Below are 24,887 nucleotides of genomic sequence, written 5' to 3'. Positions count from 1 at the left end.
GGAGATTGTCCCCCAGCCCCATCCCCAAGATTCCAAGTTTAATTCTTATTTAATATACTGCCCAATGACACAGCCATCTGGGCTGTTCACAATCTAATCAGATGCTCTAGGTATTTTCCTATCTGTCCTGGTGGGCTCATAGTGATGCCTGGGGCAATGGGGGATTAGGTGGCTTCCCCAGGGTCACAGGGACTGCTGCTGGGATTCAACCTGCAACCTTGGGGTACTAAGACAATAGTTCTAACCACCAGGCCCCCCTTCCTCCCTACAAATGCCAAATTTTCAAGGAAACGAGTCATTGTGACAGCATTGAGATAATACCCGGTTATATATTTAAGATTTCAAAGATAACTGGTTATCTGGTTATATTGCCATTGTGCTGGCACAGTTATCTTTGCGACCTTAGAAACATAACCAGTGTGTATGTGCTGATTTTGAACCCATCAATATTATATACATAATTTTTTTCTTAAATGGAGGTTTATGCTGTACATACCTGGCATATAAATGCCCATTTCCAGTGGTGTAGGGAGGGGGGACAGCGGGACGGACCGCCCCAGATGCTGTCTTGGGGGGAGGCACCAGCACCTCTCTGCCCCCCATGCCACACTTGTGCCCTCCCTTCCCCGTCCCGTACCTCATTTTTGTAATTTTTTTTATTTAGAAAAATGAACACATTACATACTCAACAATACAAACGAGCAACAGGCCTGGTTCCATCTGAAATCACTTCCAGGTCATGGGGCCAGGAAGTGATGTCAGAGGGAAAGCCAGCATGAGCAGCAGGCGGAGAAGCTGCTCGTGCTTGTGAAGATTTTGGGGGTGGAACAGGACGGTGCAAGTGTAGTGTGTGGGTGCAGAAGAAGCGAGGGCATAGGGGTGGCGCAGAAGGAGTGGGGGGTCAGAGAGGAGGGTGCAGGGGGCACCACTGCCCCAGGCACCTCCCACCCTCGCTACGCAACTGCCTGTTTCTCCTGTATTTTAGAATAGACTCTACTAGTGAAACTTGAGAGGCACTGACCTGCATGTCTTAGTTTATGACCTGTCTAAAATGGAGCTGCCCAGCTTTTCCCACAGTGCCCCTAAATCTCCCCCTTTTGTACAGAAGGCACCTGAGATCAGATTTAAAACCATTTACTGATGGTTTTAGGTCATCAGAAACAAATAAAACAATCCTGATTTTACAGTGCATTATGCACTGAATGCTGGGTTCATAGTCATGTGTTTTTTTTCTCCAGAGTATCCAGGCAGATAGCTGAAAACCTGGATAGATCTCTTCTTGACAACTTATAACTTTAGTCACCCTACCCTACTACTGCTGTAATTGATGGAAGAGGAGGGATAGACATTGGGTGCCACTTCACTTTTATTTTATTGTAGCTGTCTGCAGTGGAGAAATCACTGACTCAGCCGGTGTGGTGCTATCCCCTAATTGGCCTGAAGCCTACGGTAAAGGGCAGGACTGCATCTGGGGGATCCATGTGGATGAAGACAAGCGGATTTTACTGGACATCCAAGTGTGAGTACAACTCAGAGCTGTACAATAAGGGCTAAGGAGAAATGAGAGAAGCGAGAGAAAACAGAGGGTCTAAAGCGGGATGAGGCATGTGGGGGAAGAGAGAGAATAAAGAGGAAGGCAGCGCATGAAGGACAAAAGGGACTAAAGAGAGATAGGATGGGTTGAAATAAGTTGGGAGGGAGAGGGGGATACAAAGAGGCAGAATGGGTCATGGGAAAAGTATTTCTTTATAAACATTTAAGATATGTTCAATTACATTTTATTTCACTTTATTTCTTCCACATTGCTCCATCTGGTCTCCGTAGTGATGTCATCATGTCAGTACATTTCATAGATTTATTTCCCTCTTTTTCTCGCGGCGTCTTTTACTTTCGTTTCTGTACTGCACTGCGTAGGAGCAGTTACAGTTTGCTCAGCTGTTTACCGGTTTTTCTGTATATGATACATTATAGGACCCCTGAGGAAGGAGTGTTTCTTCGAAACACGGACCGTGTTGGGTCCAGGTTCATCAATCCTTTTGGACACAAACTGTTTTACGATTATATTTATATTTTTTTTATGATTGTTCATTAAAAACTTGCCATCTTGTACATCATTACTGCAGTTTTTGCCTTTGTCATGGGAAAAGGGAACCAAAATGAGACAGGACAGGTTAATGGAAACAGGAGCTGAACTATGTGCAGGACACTTCGGGGAAGAGAGGGGCTAAGGAGAGCTAGCACAGTCTGGAGAAAAGAGACAGTTTGGTTTAGGGAAGAGAAGAGTAAAAGAGAGGTGAACAGGATAAGGAAATGAGACTGGGGTAGCCTGCAGACAAAATGGAACCCCAGGGGTAAGGGTTGCTTTCATATCACCTCACTTTCAGGCGGATGTGCTCACAGACTTGCTCAAAAGGGCAGCATGGTTACTATCCCCACCTCCTAGCTTAAACCTAGCGTGGTTGCCCTTTATTGCCCACCCCTTTGAGGACCTTGAAACATAGTAACATATTAAATGCTGGCTGATAAAGACCACCTTGGTCCATCCAGTCTGCCCATAAAAATAGCCAGGGTTATACCTGTTACTCTATCCTGCCCCCACCCCACCTTCATAGGTTGTACCTGTTATTCAGTGCAGGTTACCCCCATTATGCTTTTATTCCATTCTCTGTGTAGGTTCATGGATGGATGTATTGAAAGGGGACTAAAAAGTCCAAAGGGGAGGTTACCAGTGTTGCGTAGTAAGGATCAGTTCTTGGCCCGGTTCTTTTTCATATTTTGTGAGTAATATTGCAGAAGGACTGTCTGGTACTGTTTGCTTCTTTGTAGATGATCTGCAATAGAGCAGACACCCCTGATGGTGTGAATAATGTGAGAAGAGATCTAGTAAAGCTTGAAGAATGGTCTAGAATTTGGCAGCTAAAATGTAATGCTAAATAAACCTCAAGGTCATGCGTTCAGCTGCAAAAACCCAAAGGAGAAGTATAGTACTTCTGTGCACAAAAAAAGAGCAGGGCTTAGGAGTGACCGTATGGGACGATCTTAATGTAGCCAAACAGAAAAGGCAATGGCAAAAGCCAGAATGATGCTTAGGTGCATAGGGAGAGGAATGGCCAGTGGGACCCCATTTAGAGCACTGTGAACAATTTTGGAGACTGCGGCTTCAAAGAAATGTAAATGGGATGGAGTCGGTCCAGAGGATGGTGCCTAAAATGAAAAGTGGTATTCATCATAAAGAGTACAGGGACAGACTTGTAGATATCAATATGTATAGTTCAGAAAAAAGTAAGAAAGGGGAGATATGATAGAGACATGCACAAAGGCAAGTCTCTTATAACTAAAATGAGGGGAAAGGGAACAGACTCGAGAGTAATCCAAGGAAATACTTCAGTGTCTCACAAACTTTTTCCTGCCCCAGCACACTAAACTTGGGCCCGCGCACGTGCGCCACAAATTGAAACTTAACTCGGATAAAACAAAATTCTTACTGCTTGAAAAGGACAAAAACCCTTCCATAACAGAATTAGAAATTAATGCAACCAAATACCCAATACAGACATCTCTTAAAATCCATGGAGTAATGATAGACAGATGCTGCACAATGCAGACCCAAATCAACAAAACTACCCAAAAAGCATTCTTCACCATGCGCAACCTTCGAAAAATAAGAAAATTCTTCAATAAAGAACAATACAGGATCATAGTCCAATCCCTTGTACTAGGACTAGTGGATTACTGCAACATCCTCTACCTACCATGTTCTACAAACTTAATTAAACAACTACAGACCGTTCAGAACACAACTCTCAGACTAATCTATTCACTTGGAAAATTTGACCACATCATCAATGCCTACCTAGACTCACACTAGCTGCCGATACGAGCCAGAATCCAATTCAAATTATACTGTCTATTATACAAAGTAACAAACGGAACTGTATCTACCTACCTAAACAATCGCATAAATCGAAACCTTTCACCCAGAATAAGGAGAACCCAGAACCCATTCTCCTACCCACCACTCAAAGGTACTCAACGCAAGAAAATGTATGACAGCCTCCTAGCGACAAAAGCAGCAAAAATTGATCCCGCCATCTCCAATCTGTTGACCACAACAACTGACTTTAAAGCATTCTGAAAAGAGATAAAAACACTACTATTCAAAAAACATATTCAGTTAACTTACCCTCCCCCTCCTCCCATCCCCTCTGCAAATATCCCGCAAACTACCCATCCCTCTGGTAACCCCTCTCTATGTCACAAAATATAACCTGAAACCTCACTGTGTAACTTGAAACCCAGCTATCTACCAATGTAATGTATCCTCCTGGAAATGCCCAGCTATCTTCCAATTGTAACTTCCTGGAAATGTCCAGCTATCTTCCAATTGTAACTTCCTGGAAATGTCCAGCTATCTTCCAATGTAATCCACTTAGAAACGCAAGGCACAGGTGGAATAGAAGTCACTAATGTAATGTAATGTTTACTATATGGCTCCAGAAAATGGAGGACGGATTGAGACATCTGGGTTTTACTTCCATTGAAAGCAATGGAAGTAAAACCTGGACGTCTCAATCCGTCCTCCTTTTTCTGGAGTCATATGGTAACCCTACGCGTGATGTCATCGCGACAATGTCCGTGCCTGCGCGGAGGCCTTCTGGATGCGGGCCCTGAGCTTGGGGACTTCCAAAACCTGGACAAACCATTGGGTTCTGGAAATCCCTTTTATCTGCTAACCCTGAAATTACTACACCGGGAAGAAGCAGAGAGGAGGAGAGGCGCCGGCTGACTAGCATACAGAACGTGTCTCTCGCGGCACACCCAGAATCTCGCCACGGCACACAGTTTGCAATTCACTGAAACCCCTATTGAGGGAAAAGGTGTTGGATGTGTGGCACAGCCTCCTAATGGAAGTGGTGGAGATGAAGTCTGCATATGTATACAAGAAAAATCACAAAACCCAATAATAAATGGGAGGCCATTTCCCGCTTTGTCAATTCAAGCTGTGTCGGATGATTTGGAGGGTCACAGCGCAGTCCAGCCGTTCCTGAAGAAGGGGGTGTGTACCCCCGAAATGGAGTCCCGTCGGACGAACTAGACATCTGCTGGCTGTTTGTTTCCACGGAGAAGCTAAGTACTTCCTGTTGGTATTTTTTGCTTTGCTGGATATGGACGTTTGACACTTTGGCAGAGACAATTGCAGTGAATGGTAGAGTGTGTTTTTTTGATTTATTTATATTTTTTTCACACTCAGCACTGTTGGGTGCACTTTAATCACTTAAATTAGCACGGAGTAGAGCCCGGGGATGGTTCACAGTTTAACACTCTTTTGGGTGTAAGCCAGTGACAGCCTTTTACCGCTGGGAGCTTCCAGTGGGTGGCTGTGTGACTGAGGGCTCTCCCGTGCACATAAAACTTCTTGTTGATTGTGTTGAGTAGTTTGACCATTCCTGCTCCTGTCTCTCCCCCTTATCTGGTTCTATTTCTTGGGGTTTGGGAGGTTTTTGCTCTTTTTATGTATACAAGAAAGCATAGGAGCTCTAAGGGAGAGGAAGGGGTAGTAGATGGTATGGATAGGCCATATGAGCTTTCTCTGCAGTCATTTTCTATATCTATGTAAAAAATGGAGGGAAGGGGGTGTAAAAGAGAAAAGGAAGAATGGAGAGTATGAAGAAGAGAGAAAATAAAGGAATGGGCGGGAAAGTTGGGGTACCTGCTGTCCCTCACCATTTAGCCCTTGTTCCTCCAAACTCAAGCTGGAATTTCCTGCCCTCTTGAGATGAAACAGAAAGCAGCAGCACTTTAATTAATCCTCCTCCAAAGCTCGCACAAACACACACACACAGCTCTGCAAACCACAGCTTCCTTAAATGTTATAATTTCCTTTGATCAGATGGCAGAATGCATGTTACCACTACCAGCCCCCTCCTCCAGTATACTATTACAGCATACCACATCCTCAGGTGCATGACCAGGATTTGGCAGCTTCTGATAGATTGTTTATGGTCTTAGTTAAGTCACCAGCTAATTAGCATTCCTTCATCTGTGTCTTTCTTTCTCCCTCAACATGTTGTCATTTTCCAAAACCTGCATTTCATAATGACCTCTGTTCTGTATTACAGAACCTGCCAAAATAATTAAAATCCCATTCACTGCTGAGAATAACAATTTGCTGTTTGTGGAGAGAAGGCAGATGCTGGGTCTCCTTCCATAGCTCTCTGACAGCTTAGGACCTCTTCCCAGAGAGAGCCATTGAACTGTTGGCAGGAGTTTCTGCAGAGGACACATCTTTAGCCTAGTATATAACCAGCTGTTGCACACCTTCCTTCCCCAGCTGCAGGAGTTCAAAGATGAATTAAGAAATGTCTTTGGTCAGTTTCTGATTCTCAGTGACAAATGAGACTTCATTACCCACTCTGAGGGTTGTAGTAGCGGTACATCGGTTCCCTGACGCAGTATCGAAACGTGGCACGTCAGAACCAGCGACTTTCTGAAGTTAAGTTTTACTTCTTTAAGTGCTAAGTACACAAGTTGATAAAATTCATAGCCAAGTTGGCATTTTTGAATCGTATAGTAACCAATACCATCATTTTGACACTGTATTGAACAATGCGATGATTGGGTGGTGAGGCGGTATTCTCACCTTCATGACTCTGAGCATTATTTTCAATTACAGTTTAATGTACAGTATCTGATCTCTTTAAGGTTATTTGCCGTTGAGGCATATGGAGTGACTATTCTACTGTTGGTGACAAATTCCTTTTTAGTCACTCAACTTTTGTCATTTGGTTGAGTTATTCTTGCCTCTTTTTCATTTTTTAAGGAAAGCAATGGGCTGGACTTTCTGAGTATAAGAAGGACAAGGACTAGGGTTGCCATAATTTGTCTTAAAAAAAAAAGGAGGACGTGTGGCCCCGCCCTGTTCCGCCCCCAGTCCTGCTCTGTTCTGCCCCCCCCCCTCAACCCTGGCCCCATACAAACCCCGTCTTCGGGGCCACATTCGGTAGGCATCTGCCCATCCCAAGTTCAATGGTTTTGAAAACCCATCCGGACGCCTGGACAGTCCTCTAAAAAGAGGACATGTCCAGTTAAATCCGGACGTCTGGTAACCCTAGCAAGGACCAGGCACCAACTGTATAGATCAGACTGGGCACCCACTATTTATTTTGATTTAGCTCTTACCTATCTACTGTACTCAATTGGATCTACTACTGAAAAAAGTGTGAGCAAAATTCAAATAAATATTAAAAAAAATAAAAATATTCACCTGTAGATCATCAAAATATATTCAGGTACATTATTTTCCTATCCATACAATCTAATATTTTTCTTTACTAGGCTGCTTAAGAACATAAACACATAAGAATAGCCTTACTGGGTCAGACCAATGGTCCATCAAGCCCAGTAGCCTATTCGCGCAGTAGCCAGTCCAGGTCACTAGTACCTGGCAAAAACCCAAAGAGCAGCAACATTCCATGCTACCGATCCAGGGTAAGCAGTGGCTTCCTCCATGTCTTTCTCAATAACAGACTATGGACTTGTCTTCCAGGAAATTGTCCAAACCTTTCTTACAACCAGCTACGCTATCCGCTCTTACCATAGCCTCTGGCAATGCAATCCAGAGCTTAACTGAGTGAAAAAATATTTCCTCCTGTTGGTTTTAAAAGTATTTCCCTGTAACTTCGAGTGTCCCCTACACTTTGTAATTGTTGACAGAGTAAAAAATTGATCCACTTGTACCCATTCTACTCCACTCAGGAGACTTCAATCATATCTCCCCTCAGCTGTCTCTTTTCCAAGATGAAGAGACCTAACCTTTTTAGTCTTTCCTCATATGAGAGGATTGCCATCCTCTTTATCATCTTGGTCACTCTTCTTTGAACCTTTTCTAGTGCCACATTATCTTTCTTGAAATAAGGAGACCAGAACTGAATGCAATATTCCAGATGAGGTCACACCATGGAGCAATACAGGGGCATTATAACATTCTTAGTCTTGTTAACCATCCCTTTTTTAATAATTCCTAGCATCTTGTTTGCTTTTTTGGCCACCATCACACATTGGGCAGAAGGTTTCATTGTATTATCTACAATGACACCCAGATCCTTTTCTTGGGCACTAACCCCCAAAGTGAACCCTAGCATCTGGTAACTATGATTTGGGCTATTATTCCTAATGTGCATTGCTTTGCATTTGTCCACATTAGATTTCATCTGCCACTTGGACACCTAGTCTTCCAATTTCCTAAGGTCTGCCTGTAATTTTTCAAAATTCGCATATGTTTTAACAACTTTGAGCAGTTGAGTGTCATCTGCAAATTTAATCACCTCACTCATTGTTCCAATTTCAAGATCATTTATAAATATGTTAAATAGCACTGGTCCTAGTACAGATCCCTGTGGCACTCCACTATTTACTCTCCTGCATTGAGAAAAATGAACATTTAACCATACCCTCTGTTTTCTATCTGAAAACCAATTTCTAATCCACAATTGAACTTTGCCATCTATCCCATAACTTTTAATTTTCTCAGGAGCCTCTCACTAGGAACTTTTTTCAAAAGTTTTCTGAAAATCTAGATACACTACATCAACTGACTCACCTTTATCCACATGTTTATTCACACCTTCAAAGAAATCAAGCAAATTGGTGAGGCAAGATCTCCCTCGGCTGAACTCATGCTGACACTGTCTCATTAAATCATGTTTGTCTGCGTGTTCCACAATTTTATTTTTTTTAATTGTTTCCACCATTTTGCCCAGCACTGAAGTCAGGCTTACCAGTCTGTAATTTCCCGGATCTCCCCTGGAACTCTTTCATAACATTGGCCACCCACTCTCCAATCTTCAGGTACTACAGATGATTGTAGTGACAGGTTACAGATCACTAACAGCAGGTCCGCAATTTTTGAGTTATTTTAGTACCCTGGGATGTATACCATCCAGTCCAGGTAATTTATCACATTTTAACTTGTCGATCTGGCTTAGTATATCTTCGAAATTCACCGAGATTTCTTTAAGTTCCTCCGTATCATCACCTTTGAAAACCATTTCCAGTTCAGGTAGATCAATGACATCTTTCCCTATTTGTACTGTAATTTGCTGATTGTACAGCTCTCTTCATTGTGAACCGCCTAGATGTCGCAAGATTATGGCGGTATAGAAAAAATATAGTTATTATTATTATAATTATTATACATTGTCTTCCGTAAAGACCGAAGTAAAGAATTCAGTCTCTTCACTATGGCCTTATCTTCCCTGAGTGCCCCTTTTGCTCTTTCATCATCCAACGGTCCCATGGATTCCCTCACAGGTTTTCTGCTTCTGATGTACCTAAAAAAAAATTGTTATGAGTTTTTGCCTCTTTTGCAAAGTTTCTCTTCATATTCTTTCTTAGCTTTCTTTAATGCATATTATCAATATCTATCTCAAACTACATAATTTGCAATGGGGCCTTTTTGCACACAGCCACACAACCCATTGTATACCTATGGGCTATATAATACTTAGCATATGTTAATCATTAGCCTGCGCTAAATCTGTTAGCACATCTTAGGAAAAGGACCCCTAAGAACATAATGTCATAAACTGTTAACACAGGTTAATAGAAAGATAAAAGCCAAATGCCCATCTGCAGCATCCACTATCTCCTCCTCTCTCTAAGAGATCCCGCTTGCCTGTCCCATGCTTTCTTGAATTCAGACACAATCTTCATCTCCACCACCTCTACTGGGAGACTATTCCATGCATCTACCACCCTTTCTGTAAAAAAGTATTTTCTTAGTTTACTTCTGAGCCTATCACCTCGTAACCTTATTCTATGCCTTCTCACTCTGGAGTCTCCTTTCAATTGAAAGAGACTTGCCTCATGCGTATTTATGTTACATAGGTATTTAAACTTCCCCATCATATCTCCCCTCTCCCACCTTTCCTCCAAACTAAGAAGAAGGGGAAAGCCGACAGTTGACCAAGCGTCGACGATTCGGAATAAGGTATCCCTTGAAGATACTAAGGGGAAAAAAGGCTGGGAAGAAACAAGGGACAAATTGCAGGAGTCAACTAACCCAGAAGAGGAGGTTAGAAAGATTGTAGCAAAAGAGAAGAAACTAAAGACCGAAGCACAGGTAAAGGAAATGAAGACAACAAAATACCAGGATCTAAATTGCAAGGAGCCTAAGAAACAAAATGGGGGAACTAGAAACCATGGCTAATGCAGAGGACATAGACATCATTGGAATCTCTGAAACATGGTGGAATGAGGAAAACAAATGGAATACAGCACTGCCGGGGTACAAGCTCTATCGCCAGGACAGGTCAGGCAGAAAGGAGGTGGAATAGCCCTATACATAAAAGAAAGCATACAATCGACAAGAATGGACACAGCAGAGACGACCAACAAGCTGGAATCGCTATGGGTTAAAATACTGGGAAGGAAAGGGCCTGAAATAAAGATGGGCCTATACTATCGTCCACCCGGGCAAACCGGAGATATCGATGAAGAAATGGAAGCCGAGATGAAGCGAGAATGCAAAAGCGGTAACACGGTTATTATGGGAGACTTCAACTACCCCGGGATAGACTGGAGTCTTGGAAGCTCAAGATGCGCTAGGGAGACAGAATTCCTGGAGGCTACACAAGATTGCTTCATGGAGCAGCTTGTTAGAGAACCGACGAGAGGAAATGCAACTCTGGATCTAATCCTAAATGGGTTACGGGGATCTGAAAAGGAAGTGGAAGTAGTGGGACTGTTGGGAAACAGCGATCATAATATGATCAAGTTCAAGGTTGAGGTAGGAATACCGAAAGGAAAGAGAACCATAGCGACAACTTTTAACTTCAGGAAAGGAAACTACGAAGCAATGAGGGAAATGGTAAGGAAGAAACTTAGGAACACTTCCAAAAAATGGCAAACGGTAGAACATGACTGGTCATTTTTCAAGGACACGGTGAGCGAGGTGCAAAATCTGTATATCCCCAGATTCAGAAAGGGGTGCAAAAAGAGTCGAACAAAGGACCCAGCATGGATAACCAAAATAGTGAAGGAAGCGATAGGCAATAAGAAAAATTAATTCAGGAAATGGAAAAAGGACAAAACTGAGGGGAACTGTAAAGAGCACAGGAAGTATAAAAAAGAATGTCACCATGTGTTCGAAAAGCCAAAAAAGAGTATGAAGAGAGGTTAGCCAGGGAAGCACAAAATTTCAAACAGTTCTTTAGATATGTTAAAGGGAAGCAGCCAGCTAGGGAGGAGGTGAGACTGCTGGACGACGGAGACAGGAAGGGAGTGGTGAAGGAGGAGAAAGAAGTGGCAGAAAGGCTTAACATGTTCTTTTCATCTGAATTTACAAACGAAGACACATCCAACATACCAGAACCTCAGTAATTCTTCAATGGAAGTCAAGAAGAAAAATTAACATCCATGAAAGTGAGCCTTGAAGATGTGCGCAGGCAGATAGAAAAACTAAAAACTGACAAACCCCGGGTCCAGACGGAATCCATCCAAGGGTTCTGAAGGAATTAAGGGAGGAGATAGCGGAACTACTGCAGCAAATTTACAACCTATCCCTGAAAACAGGCGTGATCCCGGAGGATTGGAAGATAGCCAACGTTATGCCAATCTTTAAAAAGGGATGAAGGGGTGACCTGGGAAACTACAGACTGGTGAGTCTGACCTCGGTTGCGGGGAAAATGGCAGAAGCACTGATAAAAGAAACCATTGATGAACATTTTGAAAGAAATGAACTTCTGATAACCAGCCAACATGGTTTCTGCAAGGGGAGATTGTGCCTAACGAACTTATTGCACTTCTTCGAAGGAATTAACAAACGGATGGACAGAGGAGACCCTATAGACATCATATATCTAGATTTCCAAAAAGCCTTTGACAAGGTGCCTCATGAACGTCTACTGCGGAAACTGAAGAACCATGAGGTGGAAGGAGACGTACATGGATGGATTAGAAACTGGTTGGAGGGTAGGAAACAGAGGGTAGGAGTGAAGGGCCACTATTCGGACTGGAGGAGGGTCACGAGTGGTGTACCGCAGGGCTCAGTGCTCAGGCCGCTGCTATTTAATATATTCATAAATGATCTAGAAACAGGGATGAAGTGTGAGATAATAAAATTTGCAGGCGACACCAAACTATTTAGTGGAGCTCGGACTAAAGAGGACTGCGAAAAATTGCAAAGAGACTTGAACAAACTAGGGGAATGGGCGACAAGATGGCAGATGAAGTTCAACGTTGAGAAATGTAAAGTATTACATGTGGGAAACAGAAACTCGAGGTACAACTATACGATGGGAGGGATATTATTGAATGAGAGTACCCAAGAAAGGGACTTGGGGGTAATGGTGGACATGACAATGAAGCCGACGGCACAGTGCGCAGCGGCCGCTAAGAGAGCGAATAGAATGCTAGGTATAATCAAGAAGGGTATTACAACCAGAACGAAAGAAGTTATCCTGCCATTGTATTGGGCGATGGCATTACTCGAGAGAGTTCAGAGGAGAGCAACATGTCTGATAAGAGGGATGGAAAACCTTTCATACGCTGAGAGATTGGAGAAACTGGGTCTCTTTTCCCTGGAGAAGAGGAGACTTAGAGGGGATATGATAGAGACTTACAAGATCATGAAGGGCATAGAGAGAGTAGAGAGGGACAGATTCTTCAAACTTTCGAAAAATTAAAGAACAAGAGGGCATTTGGAAAAGTTGAAAGGGGACAGATTCAAAACAAATGCTAGGAAGTTCTTCTTTACCCGTGTGGTGGACACCTGGAATGCGCTTCCAGAGGACATAATAGGGCAGAGTACGGTACTGGGGTTTAAGAAAGGATTGGACAATTTCCTGCTGGAAAAGGGTATAGATAGAGGATTACTGCACAAGTCCTGGACCTGTTTGGGCCGCCGCGTGAGCGGACTGCTGGGCGCGATGGACCTCGGGTCTGACCCAGTGGAGGCATTGCTTATGTTCTTATATTGAGATCTTTAAGTTTATCCTGGTTGCTTTCCTCTGGACTGACTCCATCCTGTTTATATCTTTTTGGAGGTGCGATCTACAGAATTGTACACAAAATTCTAAATGAGGCCTCACCAGAGTTTTATACAGGTGGCATCAATACCTCCTTTTCCCTACTGGCCATCAGTGGCATAGTGAGGGTGAGATGCACCCGGGGTAATGGCGCTCCTCTCCTTCCCTCCCCCCCACACACTTCGACACGCTCCTTCCCTACCCCTTCCTGCCAAGCCTACACCGCTTCCCTTTCCTCTGTACCTCTGTAACATTCCTGGCACGAGCAGCAACCTCCAAGCTGCTGTTGCGCCAGCATTGGCTCTTCCTCTAATATCACTTCCTAGGTGCGGGCCCAAGAATTGACGCCAGAGGAAGAGCCGACGCTGGCGCGACAGCAGGTTGGGGGTAGCTGCTCATGCTTAGAATGTTACAGAGGTATGGGGAAGCTACGTGCATGCGTGGAAGTGGGGGGGGGAGGTAGGGGGGGCAGAGAGGAGGATGGGTACCTGAACCCTCACCAAGACAGTGCTCAAGGTATACTGCCCCCCCTCTTACTACGCCATTGCTGGCCATACCTCTCCTTATGCACCTAAGCATCCTTCTAGCTTCTGGCGTTGCCTTTTCAACCTGATTAGCCACCTTAAGTCATTCACATACTATTACACCCAAGTCTCACTCCTCTTTCATGCACAAAAGTTATTTCCCCCCCTCCCCCCCCCCCCCCCCCCCCGTTAAACTGTACCGTTCTCTGAGGTTTCTGCAGCCCAAATAAATGACCTTGCATTTCTTAATATTAAATCTTAGCTGCCAAATTTCAGACCATTCCTCAAGCTTCGCTATGTCCTTCCTTGTGTTTTCCACACCATTAGAGGTATCTGCTCTATTGCAGATTTTGGTATCATCCACAATGAGGCAAATCTTACCTGTCAGCCCTTCAGTAATATTGTTTACGAAAATGTTTAAAAAAAGAACAGACTATCCTCTAATGATCTCCAATCACAGGTTATTGTTTACTTCACCTTCCACTCAATCAGTTTCTGACCCAGACTGTCACTTTGGGGCCCATCCCGAGGGCACTCAGTTTATTTATTAGATGCCTGTGTGGAACACTGTCAAAGGCTTTGCTAAAATCTAAATGCACCAAGTCTAGCGCTCTCCTTCGATCCAATTCTCTGGTCACTCAGTCAAAGACATTGATCAGATTTGTCTGATAAGACCTGCTTCTTGTGAATCCATTTTGTCTCAGGTCCTATAATCCACTGGATTCCAGAAACTGCACTAGTCTCTATCACAACAGTCAGACTTACTGGCCTGCAATTCCCTACTTCTTCCTTATTTCCACTTTTGTGGAAAGGGATCACATTCGCCCATCTCCAACTCTCTAGTACCAATTCCAACTCTAGAGAAGACTTGAAAAAATCAGCTAGTGAAGCCACCAGAACTTCCGTAAGCCTTCTGGCCCCATCACTTTATCCACCTTTAGTTTAGTGAGCTCCTCATGAACACAATCCTCTGAAAATCGATCTGGCTCCACCATACCTCCAGCCTTATTTGCTTTTGTCTCCTGCAGTCCCGCTCCCTGTAGCACCTATCTTGTTCCCATCTAATAACTGCACGTGGCCCCTTGGCTATAGGTTAAACTTTATTGTAGAAAAGCATTAGCGTCATATCTATGTCATTTGGACGTTCAGATGTGTATTTACAAGTTGTTTCATAATTATTTATTTATTTAAGTCATTTTCTATCCCATTCTCCACAACAAACTCGGAATGAATTAAAAGTTAACATACATGGAGGAGCATAATCAAAACATATGTCTAAGTCCGATTTGGACGTAGGGCACTAGTCGCTCAAAATCGGCAGGGCACAAATGTCCATTCCCAAAAAAAATATGTCTAAAGTATACTTTTTTTTTTCAAAAATTGTCCATATGTACATCCAGGCATTTGATCGTCCAGACCGCCACTATGTCTATCTTTATACCACATTCTCATCCAGATATTCATCCAAGTCCCAAATGCCCAGAATAAGAACTTTTGCATGTGGGAAGGGCCAGCAATATGATGGACTGGCCACCCAGACATGGTAACAGAGCAGTGGGGCACCTTACAGGGCACTGCTGTGAACTTCACAGAAAAGGGTGCCATAAAAACATCTCACCAGAACTCCCATATAATTAATGTTGAGCCCCCCAAAACCCATTATACCCACCTATCTACAACCCCAATAGCCCTTATGGCTGTAGGTGGCACCTATATGGCAGTACAGTAGGGTTTTGAGATTTTTTTTGGTGGGCTCACATTTTCCACCATGAATGTAGTTGATAGAGTGGCTTATGGACCTGTGTCCTTCTCTCTATGGTTCACTAGCCCACTTCCCCCCCAGGCTACTTAAGAGACCTCTGTGCAGCTCTACTAGGCTTTCCTATAGCAAGTGCTGATGTTCCAGAAACAGGTATGTACATTTTTATTCTGATTTTTATGACAGTGTGATGATGGGGTCAGTGATCACTGGGATGTATGTGGGGGTCTGTACTTTGTATCTGCAGTGGTTATCTGGTCCCTTTGAATACCTTCTGGGCACTTATACCTGGTTTTAGATCACCTAAGTCACAACGCAAAAGTTCCGTCCAAGCAGCCCCATAAAACTTTCAGTTATCTCTGCAGTACGACTAAATCTGAGTAGGCCCACGTCCTATCCAAATCCTGCCCTCACCAGTCCTCCAAAAATGTCCCTTTCAGCTCTGGGTATACAGCGGCATTCAGAGGCCTAAATTGTCCCTGGATACGTCTAAAAAGCTGTTTTAATTATGGTACTTGGACGACCTGTCTTTTAGGTCATTCAAGTTCCGACTTATGCAGGTTTATAGACGTATTTCCATTTCAATTATGAACTCCATAGAATACAGTCAAGACGGGTCACAATTTGTCTTACTTATGATACATTGTGTTTATCCTAGCTTAACCTATATAGAGTATGTATTATATCTCTCATTTGAATTTCAGTGCTGTTATATTTTTGAAACTGTTTCATGGCAATTCTATTATTAAGGGGTCCTTTTACCAAGGCGCGCTAACTATTTTAACACATGCTAAAACGGCTCACGCGCCTTAGTAAAAGGACCCCTAAGTTTCAATCTACTGATTTTGAGTTTATCTCGCTCATTATATTTGCTTATATTTGGTCTTTTTACTACTGTTATGCTATTAACAAAATTGTGCCATATATTCAAATATAAACCGATCCGAATATAAACCGAGGTGACCTTTATTTCCCCCCCCCCCAAAAAAAAAGGGGAAAAGGTTGAATCAAATATAAGCAAAATTAGAAATTTGGATGATCCTGGTGAAAAAGTCTACAAAGGCTAGACATCCTTGCCATAAGTTTTAATGCAAGTTTTTTTAACTTTAAATATTTTTATTAGCGCAAAAACACAATTTATTCAAGTCTATTCTTCAGATAAAAAAGCCGAAAACATAAAATCTTCCAGCAAAACACTGTAGGCTAGTCTGAATAATCTTCTTTACTCTCCATGACTGAATACTAGTCAGTTTCTCAATCTCTCACACTTTTTTCTTTTCAATTTAAACAATAGATAATTAAATCATAAATCAAGAACAGGCAGTACAATAATCCAGCAATAGTTCTCTCTTTTTTTTTATCTAAGTGATTTTTAAACATATTAAAATCTTTCCAATAAAAGAAAATGGTTCAAAGTTTTTGTACATCACAGAATGTTAACATCTCGCTTTAAGATCACAATCTGGAAAAGTGATCTCTGTGATCCTGTTTAATATTGTTCTTTATTACTTTAAACCATTATTCTTTGCCTTCAAAATTCACAAATATCTTGACCACGTGAAATAGAATTTTAATTTATTTTCTTAAAATTCATGTACCTTTGCTGTTGCATTTGATATGACCTATTGACTCATAGGTCTCCTTTTACTAAGCTGAATTGCCGCGCACGCTAGACCTTAACACCAGCATTGAGCTGGCGTTAGTTCTAGCCACATAGCGCGGGTTTAGCGAGCGCTAAAATCCTGCGTGCGCTAAAAACGCTATCGCAGCATAGTAAAAGGAGCCCATAGTTAACTTAATGCCCTATTTAAGGGAATAGCCCAAAAGGAAATAAGACTTCTACAAATTAGTCAAAATGCCTCAATTAAACTTATCATGAAAGCCAAGAAATTCAACCATGTGTCGCCCCCCCCCCCCTCCTTAAGAAAGCACATTGGCTTCCAGTTGCTCATTGCATAACTTATAAATTATGTATGCTAACTCTCAAGTCTCTCCTTTATTTAAAAAAAAAACCTCCTTAATCATAGACTCTTGATTCCTTACATCCCAGCAAGAATACTTAGATCTAACGACCAACATTAATTAATTGTTCCCTCTCTCAAAAATATTAACACATGTCGACAGTTTATCTTCTCCATCACAGTGCCCCAAACATGGAATTCCCTCCCCATTTATTTAAGGGAAGAGCGCCTTCTTGACAGATTCAAGAGCAAATTAAAATGCTTTCTTTTTAAAGATGCATTCGACTGTTAGTAAGCTAGATTAGGATCTTTTAACAAATTTTATTTTCTGACTTATTTTAAGCCTTCTGCTATTACCCTCCCTGTTGTTTTTTCCTTATATCCTTATTTGTCTTATTTAATATCAACAATTGTATTTCTTTCCCCTTTTTGTCCCTTTTGTTTGGTATGTTCTGTCTGGTTCGTCCAAATTGTTTATTTTGTCCCCCTGAAATTTGTAATTTTAATTTTTGTACATCGCTTAGAATTTTGAAAAAGCGATTAATCTAATTTTTAATACACTTGAAACTAAAGAACTTTATGAGAAAAGTCAGATTTTTTAAAAGAAGCAAGCATTTTTCTAGTGCTCATATAGCCCCAATTTATAAGATCGCTGGAAGAGAGCCCTTACCTGCTGGTGCTCAAGAAAGCCTGCTGCCGCAACGCTGAATAAACCTATGACCGCTGACAGTGTATGCAGATCTGATGGGGCGACTTGAGCCTCTGCGCATGCTCAAGGCCTGCTGGTTTCCACCTTCTCTGAGATTCTCGGAGGGGGCAGATGTGCAAATGCTCAAGGCTCCATACCGGATCTACATACACCATCGGTGGTCGTGGCTTTCTTCTGTACCAACTGGTAAGCTTCTGGCTGGCTTAACATGCAGGATAGCGCTGCTGGTATTCATCAGGGAGGGGCCTGTATAATGTACAGTATAGTGGTGCTGGTATTCATCAGTGGGGGGACAGTGGTGGTCATCAGGGATTGAGTGGAGGAGGAAGAGGAAGATAGTTGTGATGGTGGTCAGGTGGTGGCTCAAATATAAACTGAGATCCTAATTTTGGGGCCATTTTTTTGGTCCAAAAATCTTGGTTAATATTTGAGTATATATGGTAAGTTTTATATTGAACTGTATCTGCTGTACACTGACTTGGGTGAATCTCTTAATAAGGCATTAATAAATCCAAATAAATAAATAAGGCCTTGAGGAAGTGGAGGGTGAAGTAACTTGTATAAAATCAAAAGGAGTATCTTCAGGATAAGAACTTGGTTTCCTGGCTCTTAGCTTGCTGCTTTGAAAGCGCAGACCGGACTCCCACTGTATGAGGCGGGTAGGGAATGGGTTGCACCTGTGTAAGGAGATGAGGGATGGGGTATGAGCCTGTCTTTCCAGCTTATAATTCTGTTTTCTATACCTCTTTCTGAGTGACGCTGGGAAGACAAGGAAGAGTATGCAAATCACAAACTCGCAACAGAAAAGGATGTACTGTTTGCTTTCCAGCCATAACATTTCCTAGACACTTGCAATCAATTACCTGAGCACAATTAGTGAGAGCACAGATCCTGAGGAATACTCAAAGGAGTAGCAGCCTGGGGTTTTTCTGTGCTTAATATCCACAGGCTCACTTAGAGCAGACACCTGTGTTTACTGTTGAAGCAGAGCAATGGGACCTCCCAAAGGACAGGTTTATTACTGAGGAGGAGCTTATGTGCAAAGAAGGGAGGGAGACTGAGGAATTTTGATGCAGACAGGGAACAGTAAAGGCCAGGGGAGAGGGAGGAACAGATTTTGGAAGAAAAGGAGAGAGGAGCTGCAGTGAAGCATGATGCTTGGTGCTCTGAAGATTCTCTGTTTAGCTGTTTGTGCTGTATTCATGCTTTACATTATATCAGTGCGAGGACACCTATTTGGGGCTGTGATGAGGACTGTCTGTTTAGCTATTTGTGCTCTTTTCCTGCTTCTGCGTATATCAGTGTGATGACACCTATTTGGGACTGATTTGTTCTTTAGGTGTCCTTGCTGCATTCATCTGTCAGTGTGGCGATGCCCACTTGGGGCTCTGATGAAGATCCACTCATCTGCTGTCAGTGCTGTATTTGTGCTGTCCTTGAATCAGTGTGATGCTTGCATGGAGTTCTGATGACAATCCAGTGATCAGGCTCTTAATGTGGCCTGCTTACGAAGGCACAGTCTTCAAGATTAGAGAATGACACGGGGACAAATTTTTTTCCCGTCCCATCAGTTCTTTTCCTACCCTTGCCCCTGCCCCATTACTGCAAGCACCGTCCTCATCTGCACAAGCCTCAAACCCTTACCCTTTAAAATCATAAGTATTCGAGGCTTGTGCAGTTAAGGCAGATCTTACAGGAATGGGGCAGAGGCAGGGACAGCAGCAAAATTCATGGGGATGGGGATATTGAGTTCCAACAGGGATGGGGGACAGATTTGTCCCCGTGTCAGTCTCTATTCAAGATCCTTCAACACTAGCATCGCTTCAAATGTCAAAGCTGTTCGCTTTTAGATGTCCTGTTACAAAGCTGCGGTAGAAAGTGGTCTTAGTGTGCCCGTACACGGGTCTTTCCTGCGTGCTGAGGCCATGTTTACTGCAGCCAGAAAATGGCAGATTTTTCATTTTTTGCTTTAATGGCTACACACTAATGTCAGTAGTGCACAAGCCTTTATGACACCTATTTTGTTGGTGGTAAGGACTCATACACTAATCCCATGTGATAATGTAGCTGCACTAACTGATTAGTGCAGAAATGCCCACCTACTGCCCCTCAGACATGCTCCCTTGAGCAAAAAATAAAATGTATTTTTTTTACTGCATGTGCAAACTAAAAAATTACCTCAGGATGCTTTAGCGTGTCCTAAGATAAGCCCTTTTCAGATGGTAAGCATCAGTGGCATAGCGAGGGGCTGAGGCGTCCCTTCCCTGCCCTCATCTCCACCACCCCTGCTCCTTCCCTGGTCTCCCCTGCCACACGCGCCCCCATTCCCTTCCCCCATACCTCTATTTGTTTACCACCGCGAGTAACAACTTCAACATGCACCTCGCGACCCCAGTGGCTCTTCTGCTGACGTCATTTCTTATGTGTGGTACCTGTACCTGCTTATTCTAAAAGGAATGCCCTCTGCTGATGTCATATAGTCTAGTATGTATTGTCACTTATACCCTTTAGGGGGGGTGGGGAGGGGGGTCAGTAAATTAACTGTTACTGAAACAGGCCTAGACAAAAATGTTCTATTTTTTGGCCTAGATGTTTTGTACATGTTCCATTATTGCAGAAAAACATCCTGCTAAAAACACACCTCCAACATGCCCCCTTGTGAGTTAGATGAACTGCAGAGAAAAATGTGCCAAATAATGTGTTTCCAAATTACAATTTGGACATTTTTCTCAGAAAAACATCCATCCGCCACATTATGCTGTCTTTTAGACATTTTTCTGTTTTGAAAATGAGCCCCTAAGTATCCTTGCTATATTGTCTTATTATCTCAGCTGTAAAAGAGAATGGAAGGAAGGACTCATCAGAATGGGGAAAAAGTGAAGTATCACTGCTGATTGATCCCTTCAAAAATAAGACCTGGGAATACTCCCAGCAGGAACATGTGCAGGAGACTAGATGTTATTCCTAGTTCTACCAGAATATTGAGCCCCGCTAGCTCCTGCTTTTCTCTTTGGCTGAAGAACTTTTTTATTTAAGAGTTTCACCACGCTGATATGTATTTTTGGCATGAAGTGGTAATAAAGAAACATTGACCAGGTCTTATGCCATGTGCATCACACAGGCCACAGCTCAGTCTGAGGAACCTCTCCAGTTTCACTTTCGACCGGGTGTAAAACCTCCACAGATCATATCTACCCATCATGCCTGCTCCCAAGCCATACCAAATGTACCAGCTAACATGCTGCCTGCAGTACACTATCTCCATTTTTTTCCATACTGTAAGCAAGTGGAGAGAAAGCACATTGAAACTCACCTACTGTGTTTCCCCCCAAATAAGACCTTCCCCCAAAATAAGCCCTAGTTGAAGCGCTGGATTCACCGGTAGCAGCGCTTCCCCCACCCCACCGCGTACCCCTCCCCCACTGTGCAACCCTCCCCCCTGCTGACCCTTCCTTCTCTCCCTCCCATCCGAACCCCGCCAACCACGATACCAAAATACCTTGTTCCAAACGGCAGTGTCAGCAGCAATCTAGACAGGCTACTTCGCAGCCTTCTCCCAACAGGGCGTTCCGTGTGCTCAGTGATGCAGCAGAGGAATGCCCCAGCACAGTTGGGAAGTGAGTGTGAGTGATGGGGATTAGGTTCACTGACTAAATTATTCTGATATTTATTAATAAATTAAGTATTGGTAAGTTGTAAAAGTACTGTAATGAAATGAACTGTGGGAGGTAATATTAAATTTGAAATGATTAAGATAATACTTTTTTGTATTAAATATTTAATAGCTGGTTTTAAGAATCTGAGTTATCTAATAGGCAGCTATTTAATTAACTGGAAAAAAAACCCAAGCTTAGGCTTTATGCATATTCATTAGGGATATCCTGAAGAGCCAACTGTCTGGGAGTCCCCCAGGACAGTGTTGAGAACCACTGTTCCAGACTGATCTGGCATGGACGATGAAAGACCAGTTATTATAAGAAAAAAAATGTGAAGTTTATAAAGTGCAGTCTTCTCCTCCAGGAGCCTGACTATGGGGCGTAATGATGTCCTCACCTTCTATGATGGCGATGATCTAACTGCCCGAATCCTGGGACAATACATGGGGACACAACGGCATTTCAAACTCTACACCTCCACAGCTGATGTAACCATCCAGTTCCAAACAGATCCTGGAAGCGGTGTCTTTGGCTATCGTCAGGGGTTCATTGTCCACTTTTTTGGTAAGAAGCTACTAAGTTGCTTTTCCCAATGGACATACAATTAATTTAAGCAAACTTAAGAACATATATACATGCAAATAAAGACTTTTATTACTGATCCATTAAAATATGACACAACCTCCAGTGTCTCCTAGACGTATGCACATGAAGAGAGGGCTTCATACAATTGGATTCATTCTTCATTCATAAAAGTCAGGAGTTCTTTTCCATTCAAATAATCTAAACTTTATTTCCAAAACAATTGCACTATTTTATTAATTTGATCTGGAAGTCTTCTCCTGCTTCTTTCTGCTTTTAGCTCAATCAAATTCAGGGTTATAATCAGGTACTATGAATTTTCATTTGCAGTAGCCAAAAAAGGCAAGGTCTCAACCTCCCTTAGTTATGGCCATGCAAAGTGAGGTCTAGAGTTTCTCTGGCACCTTCCTAAGTTATGGCTGTACAGCAGTGTATCGCAAGCTGTGTGCTGTGGCAAGATTCAGGGTGTACCACAAGATATGGAGGAGAGGCACTGGCACTAGCTACCTACAAGATGTGTCTCTCGTGGCGAAAGGCACACCCTGTAGGCAGTCAGCCAACATCAGCACTTCTCCTCCCAGGGTTAGCAAGCTTAGGACCCATCTGGAGGGCCTCCACGCATGCGCAGACGTCAACATTATGGCATCACACATGTGCATAACATCATCACGTCAACATCTGTGCATGTCTGGAGGTACTCCATCCACGGCCCTGAGTTTAGTGTGCCGCAGGTTCAAAATGTTTGCAACACACTGCTGTAGAGTGTAAGAAAGAGCAATATTTTCATTAGCTCTATACCTACAGTACTTACTGCTCTTTTTGCAAATTGCTGAAAACCTGCTTCTTTGAGAAATGAGCCTTGTTCAACACATGATGCTTTATAATGCTGTCTTTAATTTCTAGTTTATTGTCTTTATTCGCTCTTTGTAAGCTTTTTGTAATTTTTTGTAAAATGCTTTGAATCTATTTGGAGATATAGCGAGATAATAAGACACATCTTAGGGAGGGCCTAAGATATGTAATGATAGGCAATTATATACTGCTGCTAAGTTGATTTATGGAAAAAGCAAATTCAACCATGTGACTCTCTTGCTTTTGAGCCTTCATTGAACATAAGAACATAAGCAATGCCTCTGCTGGGTCAGACCTGAGGTCCATCGCGCCCAGCAGTCCGCTCACGTGGCGGTCCAACAGGTCCAGGACCTGTGTAGTAAACCTCTATCTATACCCTTCTATCCCCTTTTCCAGCAGGAAATTGTCCAAACCTTTCTTAAACCCCAAAACTGTACTCTGCCCTATAACGTCCTCTGGAAGCGCATTCCAGGTGTCCACCACACGTTGGGTAAAGAAGAACTTCCTAGCATTCGTTTTGAATCTGTCCCCTTTCAACTTTTCCGAATGCCCTCTTGTTTTTTTTTTATTTTCTGAAAGTTTGAAGAATCTGTCCCTCTCTACTCTCTCTATGCCCTTCATGATCTTGTAAGTCTCTATCATATCCCCTCTAAGTCTCCTCTTCTCCAGGGAAAAGAGTCCCAGTTTCTCCAATCTCTCAGCGTATGAAAGGCTTTCCATCCCCTTAATCAGTCGTGTCGCTCTCTGAACTCTCTCGAGTAATGCCATATTCTTCTTAAGGTACGGTGACCAATACTGGACGCAGTATTCAAGATGCGGACGCACCAATGCACCGGTACAGCGGCAGGATAACTTCTTTCGTTCTGGTTGTAATACCCTTCTTGATTATACCTAGCATTCTATTCGCTCTCTTAGCGGCCGCTGCGCACTGTGCCGTCGGCTTCATTGTCATGTCCGCTATTACCCCCAAGTCCCTTTCTTGGGTACTCTCAGTCAATAACATCCCTCCCATCGTATAATTGTATCTCGGGTTTCTGTTTCCCACATGCAATACTTTACACTTCTCAACATTGAACTTCATCTGCCATCTCTCAGCCCATTCCCCTAGTTTGTCCAAGTCCCTTTGCAATTCTTCGCATTCCTCCTTCGTCCGAGCTCCATTAAATAGTTTGGTGTCGTCCGCAAATTTTATTATTTCACACTTCGTTCCTGTTTCTAGATCATTTATGAATATATTAAAAAGCAGCGGCCCGAGTACCGAGCCCTGCGGAACACCACTCGTGACCTTCCTCCAGTCCGAGTAGTGGCCCTTCACTCCTACCCTCTGTTTCCTACCCTCTAACCAGTTTCTGATCCATCTATGCACATCTCCGTCCACCCCATGGTTCTTCAGTTTCCGGAGTAGACGTTCATGAGGCACCTTGTCAAAGGCTTTCTGGAAATCTAGGTATATGATGTCTATGGGGTCTCCTCTGTCCATCTGTTTGTTAATTCCCTCAAAGAAGTGCAATAAGTTAGTCAGGCACGATCTTCCCCTGCAGAAACCATGTTGGCTGGATATCAGAAGTTCGTTTTTTTCAAAATGTTCATCGATGCTTTCTTTTATCAATGCTTCCGCCATTTTCCCCGGAACCGAGGTCAGACTCACTGGTCTATAGTTTCCCGGGTCACCTCTTGATCCCTTTTTAAAGATGGGCGTAACGTTGGCTATCTTCCAATCCTCCGGGATCACACCTGTTTTCAGAGATAGGTTGCAAATTTGCTGTAGTAGCTCCGCTATTTCCTCCTTTAGTTCCTTTAGAACCCTTGGATGGATTCC

The 24,887-nt window shown here is 42.9% G+C and overlaps 1 protein-coding gene across 6 annotated transcripts in view; it reads left to right on the top strand.

The window, feature by feature from the left end:
• Positions 1 to 24,887, top strand: part of SEZ6 (seizure related 6 homolog) — a 449,183-nt gene that overhangs the window by 398,778 nt on the left and 25,518 nt on the right. For all 6 annotated transcript variants that reach the window (XM_033921141.1, XM_033921145.1, XM_033921140.1 and 3 more), the window contains 2 exons: positions 1,381 to 1,519; positions 21,999 to 22,198. In XM_033921141.1, coding sequence (XP_033777032.1) covers positions 1,381 to 1,519; positions 21,999 to 22,198 — 339 coding nt within the window. The remainder of the gene's footprint in view (positions 1 to 1,380; positions 1,520 to 21,998; positions 22,199 to 24,887) is intronic.

Source organism: Geotrypetes seraphini, chromosome 15 (genome assembly GCF_902459505.1).
Source record: "Geotrypetes seraphini chromosome 15, aGeoSer1.1, whole genome shotgun sequence".
NCBI lineage: Eukaryota > Metazoa > Chordata > Amphibia > Gymnophiona > Dermophiidae > Geotrypetes > Geotrypetes seraphini.
The sequence above is the reverse complement of the archived record's forward strand: the minus strand, read 5'-3'. Positions and strand labels throughout refer to the sequence as shown.